This window comes from Vombatus ursinus, unplaced genomic scaffold (genome assembly GCF_900497805.2).
Source record: "Vombatus ursinus unplaced genomic scaffold, bare-nosed wombat genome assembly UNPS02012602.1, whole genome shotgun sequence".
NCBI lineage: Eukaryota > Metazoa > Chordata > Mammalia > Diprotodontia > Vombatidae > Vombatus > Vombatus ursinus.
The window spans coordinates 1,402,215-1,415,986 of record NW_020952380.1 but is presented as its reverse complement, the minus strand read 5'-3'; the positions used below and the strand labels follow the sequence as shown (position 1 = coordinate 1,415,986).

The window sequence follows — 13,772 nt, the reverse complement described above, 5'->3', positions numbered from 1 at the left end:
AAAAAAAAAAAAAAGTACTAAACTTACATTTCCAAATTGTCAATATTGAATAACCATGCAACAGAGAAAAGGACTGATTATGTTCATTCCTCACCAAAGAAACAAAACACTTTCACATATACATGTATATATACACATACATGCATACATATGTATTACAGAGGATTTTAACTCAACAATTACGGAAATTTCTACCAAGGTATAATCCATTCTTGATAGCCATAAAGAAGCAGGTTCCACCTAGGATAAACTCTGCTACCTTAAATTAGATATTTAGAAGGCTAGAGAGTGTGCTTGCTTATAATAGAAATTATATTGAAAAATATTAGAAAGTAATAGAAATATGATTGGTAAAAAATTCATTGAAAAGGACAGGCTAAGTATTAAGACCTATGGGTAGGTGAAGAATTGGTGACAGAGGTAGGATCACACGAGACAAAATGATTTTTTTTTACTGTATCTTGCATGTAGGAATACCAATACCTGAATTTCTTAGTTATTTTTAAAAACCAAAGAACTATGGGTAGAGGGAGAGACATGCAACTTGAGTACAACAGTCATAATATTTATTTGACCGGAAAAATATATACAAAGATTAGAACCACTATAAAAGATCAGACAAAAAGGAATATTTGCTTCCTATTATTTACATATCTGTCATTGATACTTTTTAGTATATTTTAAATATCCATCAATTTTTCCAGTTATCCACATCTTTTTCATATAATTAGAACAATAGTCTGCCAAGTTCAAACATTACCTGTGGAAATAATAAAGAAAATTACTATAAACTTAAAATTCTCTTCATTGATTATTAAGATTTATTACAAAGCAAATTCTAAAAATGAAAAGTTTATTTCAAAAGGCTCTCATAGATGGAACTTGTCTCTCAAGGCCTTTCTGTACCAGGTGGTTTTGAGCTGGAGGAACAGGTATTTTCTGCTTGTTTTACTGTATCAAACTTGCCTATTTCACTAATAATGTTTTAAAAAATACTGGGAATGTTTAAATATAAATGGTACATTAGAGGCTGGAAACCATTCCTATATACTCCTATACAAACCATGAAAGAGTTAAATCAAACATTTTATTTCTTCTCTACATCAAAACACCTTTGCAATTTTGGTCATATTTGGTTTGGCAAGACTCCTAAATGAAATTCAGAAAAACATGAAAGATACTGGTAGAAAAAACAAAATGCATGAAAACTTTAGTCCATTAATAAGTGCTACAGATAGATGATGAACTGGGGCTAGAATTGAATTGAAGGACAGAACTGGGATGACTTGCATTTGAGTGTGTGGGTCCCTCAATGATCTCAAGTTATTCACTGCTATGTAAAAAAAAAAAAATTCTAGCATTTAACAATGTTATGTTTCTCAGTGATACTGTATTGCTCCAAATTAATGCAACACAATGATCTCAGAATTAAAATTACAAATAACAGGTGCATGGTTGATAGAAACATCTTACCAGTATCACTTGCATATAAGCTGTGGAGTATAGAAATCTATTGAGGGAATATATGAACAGAAAAGGAAGTAAACCTGTCAGAGCAAGAATCAGATAGGGAAAACTCTTGAGTATTATCCTGGTATTCTTGAGAAAAAGCATTCATTAAGTGCTTACTATACCCCAAGAATTCTTGGAAATAAGGGTAAAAATAGTCCCTAATGTGGGAGGCAACGTAAATGACTATACTTGATCTACCCAAAACAGATGGAAGGCAATCTCAGAGGGGAAGGCTTACAGAAGAATCAATTTAAGCTGAGTCTTGAAAAAAGAGAAAACTAAGACGCTGAGAGGCAAGGAAGGAAAACAATACAGGAATGGGAAACAGTCAGTGCAATGGCAGGGTGATAGGAGACCAAGTACCATGTATGAGGAACAGTCAATAAGACAGTATAGTTGGATTATAGAGTGCAAGAGGGAAATTAAACTAAAAAGACTGGAAAGGTAGGTAGTGGCCAGATCCTAATGAGTTTTAAGTGACAAACGAGTATTTAGTTGATCCTGGAGGTAGTTTGAAGTAAGTAGAGTTATTTTGAATAGGAAGTGGGATGATATGGCAGACTTAGGAAAAACAGTTTGTCAGCTAGGAGAGACTTGAGGCAGGGAGACCAATTGGAAGGAGGAGGTAAGAAGTGATGAGGTCCTGAACTAGGACAGTGGCTCGGTATTAGAAGAGGACATCTGACAGGTACTGTGAAGGGAGAAAGATCTGACAATGGATTGGATATATGGGTTGAGAGAGTGGTGACTGAAGGATGACTTTGAGGTTATGAACCTGGGTGAATGGGAAAGTGGTAGTATTTACCACACTAAGAGGGAAGTTCAGAAGAGAAGAGGTGTTGGGTTTTTTTTGGTGGGGTGTATGTGTGTGTGTGAGAGAGAGAGAGAATGAATTCTCTAGCCAATTTGAGTTTAAGAAGCCTATCAGTTAAAGTACTTCAAGATGTCCCTAAGGCAGTTGTTGAATACAGACTGAAGATAAAGGGCCCCAGAAATTTGCTTTCAAAAAACACTGGCAGTTTTATGAGAAAATGTGGACAACCACCCTTGAGAAGATGCTATGCATGGATTTAAAATTTGCATTATCGGAGAAGAGTACTCAATGCATATGAAATTACAAATCCTTCAGATTAAAAAATATCAAAATCCCCTGTTTACCTCAATGGTGATAAGTACAACAATCATCCATTCTAGGCGGAGTGCCCGCTTTTCATTGAGGTGATTTCTCATCAGGTCTGTTAATTCCATGCAGTGTTGAAGCTTCTCATTCATCACCTGTGAAAAGAAAAAAATCTGTCCAGAGCTCTGACCGAAAAAATACATGAAACGGCACATGCTGAAGTGCTTATCTTTGTTTTTGAAATCTCTATCAAAGGTCTAAAGATGAAGTTTAGGGGCTGAAACTGATTTACTGATATAAAGAACTCCTGATAAAAAAAACTCTGTACCAATGCAGGTCAACATTTTCTTTGCAACTTACAGATTTAGTTGTCTATCAGAGATTAAATGACTTGCCTGGAATCACACGGCCAACATGTGTCACAGATAAGACTTAAAACTAGGTTTTCCTGGCTTTGAGGCCAGCTCCGTATCCACTTGTACCTTGCTGTCACTCAACAGCCTTTCTAATAACAATTCATATGTATACATTTCTTTATTAAGCATTTTCCTCAACTTTTCAAAGCAGGTGGTATAATTAATATTCTTACTTTACAGATGAAAAAACAGCCTCAGGCCTTCTGACCTTAAATGCTATTTTCTTTTTCTTTTTTTTTTTTTAAGGCAAGTGGGGTTAAGTGACTTGCCTAGTATCACACAGCTAGTAAATGTCAAGTGTTTGTTCTGAGGCCACATTTGAACTCTGATCCTCCTGACTTCAAGGGCCGGTGCTCCACCCACTGCGCCACCTAGCTGCCCCAAATGTTGTTTTCTTTAGACCACTTTTCAAATATTAATTCTGATATTCATCATGTACATTCTTTTCAAGATAAAAAAATCCTACCAATGTGAAACATTACATCCTGTAGCCACCTCATCTATTATGAAAATGAACTTAAAAATAAAAGAATGGAAATCCTCTGGCCCCCATCACTATGAAGTCTATTAACTTAAAATATGAATTGCTATGAACTCAACAATAGATGGCACTACTTAAAATTCTAAATTAGAAGCCCTTCTGAGTCCAAAATGGTGGTTTCCAAGAATGGAAGCAGAATTTGTGAATTCATTCAAAAAGGTTAAACATTAATATTTTTTCAGTTTCAAGTACTTTAGAAAGGGCCATATCTAAATTGTTACTTGTATTCTGCAAGAATGTCATTGTTTTCTCTTGCTTCCACTCATCAGTGTGGTATATTCCTTTATTAATCATGTCAAGGTGTAAAAAAAGAAAAAAAAAGTACTATTTAAATCCAAAGATTTAAACTTAGAAATAACATATTAAACATTCACTATTAGAGTCACATGATTCCGCATTAATATTTTATTGTAATAATATTGAGGTCAAGGATAGATCAGTGTGACAAACTATCAGGAAGGTAATGTTTAAGTCTGCCTACACTGTTACTGCTGCTACCACTGCAGAGGACCAAGATGTACGTAAGGGAATTAACAAGGTTCTTCACACCTGCTAAAACCTCATCCCCATAATATTATGACATTCAAAACTGACAACCTGACTGCAGCATTTTTGTTATAGTACTATAACACGCAATTCAGACATGAATTTGTATAGCTATCTCCCACCTTTACCACCATTACCAGATGTTAACTTCTAAAGCAAAGTTTAGTTACTTCTTTAGGCTGAAGCAATGCCTCTAAGAACCACTTCAGGATTGTAGCACCAGAAGAGAAGAAAAAGGGAAGGAGCAAAAAAAGCAAATAAGTGAAGAAGAGGAAAAGATACATGTCACAGGGAGTTATCGATATTTGTTTTGGTGCCAATATAAAGCTACAGGTTCTACACGTAATGCCTTATACGTATGTTTATTTGTATAATATAAACTGCTTATACATATGACATAAAACATGTATGTATATTATATATGTGTATATGTATATAAATGGATATGGCCAACATGGAAATTTGTTTTGACTGTGTTTTACACGTTTATAATAGGGGTTTTGTTTTTCTATCATTCTGGGGAAGGCAGGAAGGGGGAGGCAAATTTCTGCTGACTGAAGAAACTAAAAAACAAGTCAGTGTTTAGGAAGTATTACTAAGTATTAAAGAATAGGCAGGTGCTAAATAAAAAATGTAGAGAATAGAATCTTTTAAATATTAGAAAAATAAACTCTACAGGTAGAAAGGAGAAGCCTGAGAGAATGTGTTGGGTGACAAAACACCATGGAAACCACTGTTTCATGCAGATTCCATAAGACAATATTGGATGAGATAAGTTACATCAAAAAATGCATATAAAATTCACAATAGTGTGGCCATTTTGTCTAATGCAACCCTTTATTTCTCATAGTTGAATATCTTCTCCTATGCCCATAAGCCTTACCTGTTATTTCTTTCCTTCTGCTATGCTTTTTGCTTTCTTGTCATTTTGAAAAAAATTATCTTATGCCTACTACTAATTTTAAGGAAAAAGGGATATCTCTTCTAGCTTACATTTCACATCTTGTATCCCTCAAACATTCCTACCTCTCTTTAAGTTGTCCTTCCCAATTCCTAACACAGAATTGAGTAAACACCTGGCAAAATTAATTAGTAATTTTATTATTAGTAAAAGATGGTTTAAATGAATCTAGAGTATCTTTCTGAGTACTGAGTATCTGGAGATGTGAGATTAGAAGTCAGTAAGGAGATTAGGGCAGGACAGGTAGATTTGGAAATCATCAGCATAGAGATAGTGATTAAATCCATGGAGTTGATGAGAATCCTGTGGGACACCTACGTTTAGGGGGCATGATCTGGAGGAAGACTGGGCAAAGGAGTTGTCAGATATGAAGGAGAAACTAGGAGACGCTATTGTTCTGACAATCTAGGGAGAAGACAATATAAAGGAAGAGAAAGTTGATCAACATTGTCCGAGGCTGCACATAGGTGGAGAATGAGGATTGAGAAAAGGCTAATGGATTTGGCAATTAAGAGATCAGATAACTTTGGTGAGGGCAATTCTGGTGGAATGATAAGGTTGGAAGCTGGAATGTAAGAGATTTAGAAGAGAGAAGAAAAAGGGAAGGCCCTATTATGGACAAGAATGGAATCAGTCATATCACTGTTCCATCTTGTTAGTGCACATAAGTCAAAGTCAATATTATATAGGGTAGGAAAGATTAAGCAGAAGTCAGAAAAATTTTTTTTAGACTGAACCTATAATTTTGCTGGTGTCAGGAACTTATAGTGAGAAAATTTTCCCTATCAATGCAAACTGGTAACTTCTGCAATTTATAGTCTTAAAAAGTTGCTTGAGACAAACAAGGTCAACTGACTTGTCCAGGGTCACATAGCCAATGTGTCAGAACTGAGACTAGAAAACAAGACTCTCTGATTCTGAGATTATCTTTCTATCCACTACATCATACTGCCTCTAAGAAATAACAATAACCATGCCAAATGGATTTCCCCTTTCATACTGTTATAAATAGTTATGGACAAAAAGGTTGCTTTTTTTTTTTCTGGGAAGAACAGAAGACCTACCTTAACTCTACGAGTAATGCTAAGAAACTGACAAGTTTTATCATAAAGTGCCTCCAAGTTTTCTCTATCCCAGTAGAAATCAGGGGTCATCAGGAAGTCTGAACTTAAATTTATACGGTGTCTGTAAAAAAGCAAAAGTATAAATGTTTTTACTTTTAAATTTTTAGATAATAAAATTATGTTAGAATTTAAGTGTTTTAGTAGTTGAATTAAAATCAATGTAAAAACCTCTGCTCGTGCCATTATGCTAATATATTTTACTATTACATTTTTATAAAAAAAATTTAACTTGTATAGGTCTTTTATTTTTACATCATTTTCATTTCCAAATATATTTCTTCCACAGCCAAAGCAGTTCAAAAAAATGAACTTATCAAGTGTAACAGTATGTGTAATATAGGAGGAAAGTATGTTGATATGCATAATTTTAAAACCTAAATTATTTGGGTAAGTTTTCTGTTCGTCTAACATTGGTTTCTTCTGACAATTATCAGTTTCCCCACTCACTGTAATTAGTTTTCTTTTGAAAATAATTTTATTTGAATTATATTCTTGAGAATTTCCTATCCCTACTGGGCTCACTTGTAGAATCCTGTCTACTCTCCCTCTCAGCCGTTTGAAATCTGCTCTCCCAAAATTTAAGGTGCAGAACAAACTATACTCAACTTTCCTCTCCTCTATCACAACTCTAGGAGACAGCGGTAATATAATTTCTAACTCATCAACTAATTTCTCCATTTCAGTGAGAACTAGACCTAGAATAAAATTTTCTCCTATTTCCTCCACCTTTTATAGGATGTAATCATTATAGTAAATCAAGAAATTAGCTGCTCTGCGACTGAAAAGCTCCAGACGGTATCTAGATAACTAAAGTTCCCTATCACAATTGCATCAAAATTAAGATTTATTCCCCCAAAGCATGAAAATTGATCTAACTGCCCTACATATTTATGTTTATGAGAAAGAAAGGGTTTTTTGTTTGTTTATGGTTATTATGAAAATAGCTACTCAACATAAATGTGGCATTTTAAAAAAAACCCTTTCATGTATTTTAGGAAAATTTTCAACATAAGAGATGTTTAATAGAAATCTTTACCTTAATGAAAAAAGTTCTCCCATTTTCTGCATAACTTCTTCATGAGAAAGTTTCACCTTTTTTCCAGCTTTTAAAGCCTAGAGAAAAACAGCAATTTGATACATGATTTAGGTTGTGACTTTTAATTTTAAATTAAGCCTCACAAGATGTTGCAGAGTTCTGATTTACTATCATTAAGATGTTATATACATGACTGTCTTTAGTTGTATATCATCACTACCCTCATAAGGCTTTAAAATCTTATTATGCAAGCACCTCTATGTTCATCTTCACCCCATCATTTCCTCTGAAACACTAGCTTTATCTCCTCTTGTAGAGACTGTGGCTTCTTACCTCATCTCTTAAGCATAACTGAAAAATCTTTTCACCTTAAAAATAAGGAGGTCAAGAAATAAAAATTAAGTATTAATGACATTAAAATACTCTTTTGTGAAATTTCCTGTCATACTACTTAACTCTAATCATAGTCTGGCAAAATATTTGTACAACAGCAAAATAATTTCCAGCATTTTTAATTGAAGGCTACAGATAACTGTTTTCTTGGAGACAGGAAATATTTTATCACTGTTTTTTGCCAAGTTTTGCAATCTTAATTGCATCAAAATCTCAATAAAAGTATTTGTCTGAATTTTAAACTCAAACTAAAAAAAAAAACATTATGGTGCTTAAATGCTCTATTTCTGCACCCTGTTCTGCCTGAACTAAGAGAGGGAGAGCTGGGAGATTGGGGTACCTTTGTGTATAATTTTCCTGGTATTTATCATTGTTTTGTTTTGTTGACTGGTCAATTAAAACTTTTTAAAGTGTCCTCTCAAATAAGATTGATTCCTTTTTACTTGAAAAATACATATAGAGTTGGCATAAATTATTACCTCTGGAATTGACTGAATAGACTCAACAAAATCATCCAGTGATGCTTCCCAAATAGCCAGCTTCACTGAGGAAGAAATTTTTAAAAAGAATAGTTTTTATATCTTTAAAATTAAAATACAACAAACATTTATTAAGTTTTTGATGTGTACATAACATACAATCAACAAACACTGAAGGGCCTATTATGTACAAGAACTTTTCCAAGTACTTAGGAAAAAAGAAAACAGTTCCTGCTCTTAAAAAACTTAGAGTCTTAATAGCTCTAGTAGAAAGAGGGAACAAGAAAGAAGCTACAATCATTGCCCTTGTCCTCATGAAAGTTACAGTCATTTAGAAGGACATAAAAGAACATAATTTTTTGTATAATAAAAATAATATACAAGTTTATGAGAGGTATAAGAAGGGCACTTTTTTCAGGGAAAACATCATTACTGGGAAGGTTTCCTGACTGGGCAGGAATTTAACAAAGAGGGGAAGGACATTCCAAGCAGAGGGTACAAAGTGAGCTAAGGCACACAGGCAGGAAGACATAGGGCATATATGGAGTACAATTAATAGTATGGTTTATTTAGAGCATACAGCATATGCAGGAGGATAGTATAAAATAATCCAGAAATGGTAAGGGGTACCAGATAGTGAAAGACCTTGAATGCTAGGCTAGGGAGATTAGAATTTATTCAGTTACTTTCACGGCCATGCTTTTAAAAATATCTAGATATCTGACTAGATATGGTACCTAATACCATCTATAAATAGGGGCATTAGAAGATCAGTGCTATCAACTTGAAGTCCTATCTGGACCTCAAGCAGGACATCCTTTTCTTGGTGAACATCGTAAGTGAGCATACTTCTCCTGTTTTATGCTCCATTTGCTGTTAGTACTTAGTGAGTTGATGGAACCACAATAATAGTAACTAGAATGACTGACTTCAAATCAGGAAGAAGTGTGTTTACATCTTATTTCTGATACTGTATAACGATGGGAAAGTTATCTCTCTGAAACTTAGTTTCGTCATCTGTAAAACAGGAATACAACTTGTAGTATGTATCTCAAAGGGTGATTGTGAGACTTGAGGTAATTGTAAAGCACTCTATAAACTTTAAAAGCACTACATAAAAGCCAGTTATTACTGCTGTTATAAAGTTTGTTTTACAGTCAAAGCTGTTACAGAATTTCGTATTTTGACCTCTGTATATGCAACAGTTGGAGGAGGTCTTTTAAAGCTGTCTTGTTCAACCAAGTCTTATACTTGACTTAAAAAAAAAAGTCGATGGGGCAGCTAGGTGGTACAGTGGATAGAGCACTAGCCTTGAAGTCAGGAGAACCTCAGTTCAAATCCAACCTCAGACACTTGACAGTTACCAGCTGTGTGACCCTGGGCAAGTCACTTACCCCTTAACTGCCACACACACACACACACACACACACACACACACACACAAAAGTGATGACTGATACAACAGACTTTTATATTCCTTATGTCGTTTAGTCAGTTGTATGATTGCAAAGATGTGGTTTACTATAGAAAATCACTTGTGAAAGCCTGTCTATTCTGTTTCCATATTCTGAAACATATAGGCCATTTTCATCAAGATTTTTATAGAGGTGATAAAGTAGATATGTAGATTGAAAGTTACTGATGACTTGGTTGCTTTATTAGGGAAAAGCACAAGCTGACCTCTTTGCCATTCTTTTGGAAATCTTCTCTTTGATATACCTTGAAAAGCTATCCATACAACTATGCTGCCTCCAGCACACATGCCTTCTGTATATATTTACTAGGATCCAGGCAAGTCTGCTTGACATCATCTTACCAGGCACTGCCACGTTTTTATATAGTAGAAGTGAAAGATCTAAATGTGGTATTTCTAATACTGTCAACAATGATAATCGTTTACTGAAGGAACGCTGATGAACAGCCAAGTGATGGTAGCACAAGAAGCGTCTGGGAAATGGCAGTGGAAAGAAAAGCATGTGCAGACTCCTTCACCAGGACCAGCATGTTGGGGGACACAAAAGAAGTGGAAACCAGTATAGGAATGGATAGCTAGAGATAGAGTATGTTTCTAGAAGGAACCATGTTGTAAATAGAGTTGACTTTGAAGCCAGAAGACATGGGCAGAGGAGTGACATGGTCAGACTTGTACTTTAGAAATACCAATTTGGCAGCTTTTTAGACTAGAGAGGGGAAACCAATTACAAAGCTATTTTCTTAGTCAAAGTGAGAAGTGAGGTTGTAATAAGATGATTGTAATAAGATTTTAAATGTGTGGATGTGGAATGTGAGAGTAAAGAGCTCAGAATGACTCCTGTGTTTCAAACTTTGATAACATGAAATATTCATGTCTTCAAGAGAAACAGTGAAGTGAAGAAGGATAAGATTAGGGAAAAAAGATAACAAATTCAGTTTTGAATATATTGAGTTTAAGGTATCCAATAGTCTGTTGGTGATACAAGACTAGAGGTCAATTTGGGAGTCATCTCTATAAAGATGATACCTGATTCCATGGAAGCAAATGAGATCTGAGGATAGGGAGAGGAAAGAGCTCAGGACACAGCTCTGGGGTACACTCAGATTAAGATGTGGGACATGGGTGACAGTCCTGGTAAAGGAGACTGGGAAAGATTTGTCATACAGGCAGGAAAAGAACCAAAACAGAACAACGTCACAAAAACCCAGTGAGACCATAGTTTCCAGAAGAAGGGGTGGTCAACAGTGTCAAATGCTGAGGAGAGGTCAGATGTTTTAACTTAGCAATAAAGATATCAATGGCAACCTTGAAGAGTGCAGTTTCAGTCACCTTTCAACTCTACAACTCAACTCACTTACTGTACTTTTTACCACCTTGTCTTAGATTACCTGAACATCAGACATCTAGCCCTTCCTTATTTCTTCAACCCAGCCCAGAAACTGTGCTCTCACAAATGAAAGTGAATCAATTCATCCTGTAATTTATTGGACTCTTGAGGTGCCAATCGAGGGAAACATCATTCCCTCTTCTGATTCCAGCAATATAGGAGCCTGAAGCATACTTTTCCTTGCCACTACTTTTCATTCTCCTTTACCCTGAACACTTCAATCTTACCCCCACTCCCAATTGAGTTTTATTTGCCCTGCCCAGCATGTTCCCTGGAATCTTCTATCATTAAAATTTCCTTTCATTTTGGAACTTTCCTTCTCCTACTCCTTCAGTTTTCTAACACCCAGACACCTGGTTCCTTCCAGAAAGGCACTCTTACCCCTAGCCATCCATTCCCATACTAGTTGCCACTTCTGTTGTGTCCTCCAACTTGCTAGTCTTGGAGAAGGAGTCTGCACGTGCTTTTCTTTCTACTGTCATTTGTCAGATGCTCCTTGTGCTACCATCACTTGGTAATCGCTTCTCTCATAAGGTTCATTCTATTCTGATATATCACCTTAATTGAGACCTGGTGCCATTTATCTATTGCATCATTCTCCTTTTTCTAGAACTTAAGTACTTGCCTTACAGTCTTCCTCTACTTCCCAAAATCATGCCCTTCTACTTGGGAACTTCAGTTTATATGTCGATGTTCTCTAAAATACCCTAGCCTTCCACTTTCTTTCTCCCTAACTACCAAGACTTACTCCTGCACTTCATCTCAGCCACATGCAAGATGGTCACATCCTTGATCTTTCCACCACTCAGTTCTAGCTGACTATGAATTCTGAAATACCTTGATATGATCACAATCGTCTATTATTCCATCTCTCCCTATGCCTCATTCCTTCTAAATCTATCAACTTGACCTGCAGTCCCTCCAAATTCTTCCAGCATCTCTGTTATGATTTGGGATGCTGGGAGCCCCAAAATGCAAGGATATAGGGGGTCTGCCTCAAAAGAATTCAACCACTCAAGCCGTCTTTCAGTAAAAATAGTGAGGTTTATTTGCGACACCAATAGAAGAAGGACAGATTCTAAGGGAATCTAAGCAATTTAACAGGGGTACAATTGGTACTTATATGCAAGAAAAGACAGTGAGAAGATCTGGATGGGATTAAGGAGTGGTAAAAGGTGGGGGGAGAGAGCACAGGCCAGGGGCAGACAATGACTGGAGTTAAGTGGTCAGAGATCCACAGTGAAAAGACAGAAGGATTACTGAGTATCTAGGTAGGTTGGGATGGGCCAGATGCCTCAATGATTGATAAATCTTATAAGGAAAGATTTTCCATGTCCCCTGTATTACTGTAAACACTGAGCTATAAGCCAGAGTGTGGTTATCTATGTTAACCTGAGAATTTAGTTCTCAGGAAAAGATGTGCTCTGGGAACCTGGCCAGTTCATCAGAACATATCAAGTTAATTAATATTCTAATATGTTGTGCTTGCTCCAGGAACTTGGCCAGTTCCTGGACCAAGTGAAAACATCAAAAGAATCATGGACACGTCTGGCACGGGGCCTTCTTTGTTAGAGGCCCTATTTAAATCCTAATTGGGAAAGCCATCTTTGGATTCTCACCCATGGAGAGGATGTTCTGCCAGGGCCCAGTCAGGACCCTGAAAGCTGTACCCCGGAATCCCCAGCTTGGACTTTAGGTTTTGGTGCTTCCCTGAATTGGTGATGTTTTCTTATATTATTGCTATCCTTTGAACTCTTAGCCTGACTATAGTCATATTGCTAATTGTATGTTGCTGTAAATCTAGCTTTTCTATACCTATATTATAATCTTAATTAAAGCTACCTTCATTTTTCTCTCTCTAGGAGTGTCTTATTATAGGAGTGAATCCGAACCACATTTTTCTTCCTTAATCATACACTCAGGTGAAATACCAGCGTGGGAAAGTTCAGGGCAAAGACATGGTCTTTTCCCTTTAGGGGTCCAGGTCTCATGACTCCATCATATCAATCTTCTACTGTGGCTTACTTTTCCTTTCCCATTCCTGATTCTATTGTTAACTAGCTCAATTTTATAGTCTCTTAAATTTTCAAATCTCTTGACCCTCTGTCCTACTATTTTTTTTCCCATATCTTGCCAAACACTAACCCTAGATTACTCTTACTATTTACCTCTTTTCCTATTTACTTGCTGCTGAAGAGAAACTGGAGAAAGTCAGGAAATTATACTGATTGGTTCCACTACAAATTTATATTATCTAATCTCAAAAGGGTCCTCACTAAATAGGGCAATTCTTTTACTCCTCTCTCATTATCACATTCCCCACTGCAGTTGTTACAAACCTTCTCTTTTCTTCCCAAGCTTCCTACACTTCCCCTTTCCATTACTACTAGACCAACCTCATGCAATATGGACAAAATACAGACTATTCATCCTGAGCTCCCTCTTTTCCCTTCTCTGTGGCTCAAAACTTCTTGACACCTCTTTTCCATCCTTTACTCCAATTTCTAATGAAGCGATGGCCCTCTCCTTATCAAAGCCAACTTTTTTTGTAAAACCTCTCCCTTTTTTTTTTAAAAAAAGCTGGAACAATTTACTTTTTTGTCCTGTGCAGTTTTCATTTATGATTTCTTGAAATATATAGCTCTGAAAAAACAGGCTTTAAAAAAGCCCATTGTATTTCAAACAGATTTACTTGACTCTGTCTTTAAACCCAAATCACTCTGGCTTTCATTGAATGGCCAACAATAGCCCCTAGTCCAAACCTCACTGTTTAGGTTTTGATA

General features: G+C 36.0%; 1 protein-coding gene across 3 annotated transcripts in view; it reads right to left on the bottom strand.

The window, feature by feature from the left end:
* Positions 1 to 549: 549 nt before the first annotated feature.
* Positions 550 to 13,772, bottom strand: part of RMND1 (required for meiotic nuclear division 1 homolog) — a 53,588-nt gene continuing 40,365 nt past the window's right edge. For all 3 annotated transcript variants that reach the window (XM_027858003.1, XM_027858005.1, XM_027858004.1), the window contains 5 exons: positions 8,129 to 8,193; positions 7,257 to 7,333; positions 6,161 to 6,281; positions 2,671 to 2,787; positions 550 to 760 (listed from right to left, as the gene is read on the bottom strand). In XM_027858003.1, the coding sequence (XP_027713804.1) occupies positions 728 to 760; positions 2,671 to 2,787; positions 6,161 to 6,281; positions 7,257 to 7,333; positions 8,129 to 8,193 (413 nt within the window). In that variant the 3' untranslated portion in view covers positions 550 to 727. The remainder of the gene's footprint in view (positions 761 to 2,670; positions 2,788 to 6,160; positions 6,282 to 7,256; positions 7,334 to 8,128; positions 8,194 to 13,772) is intronic.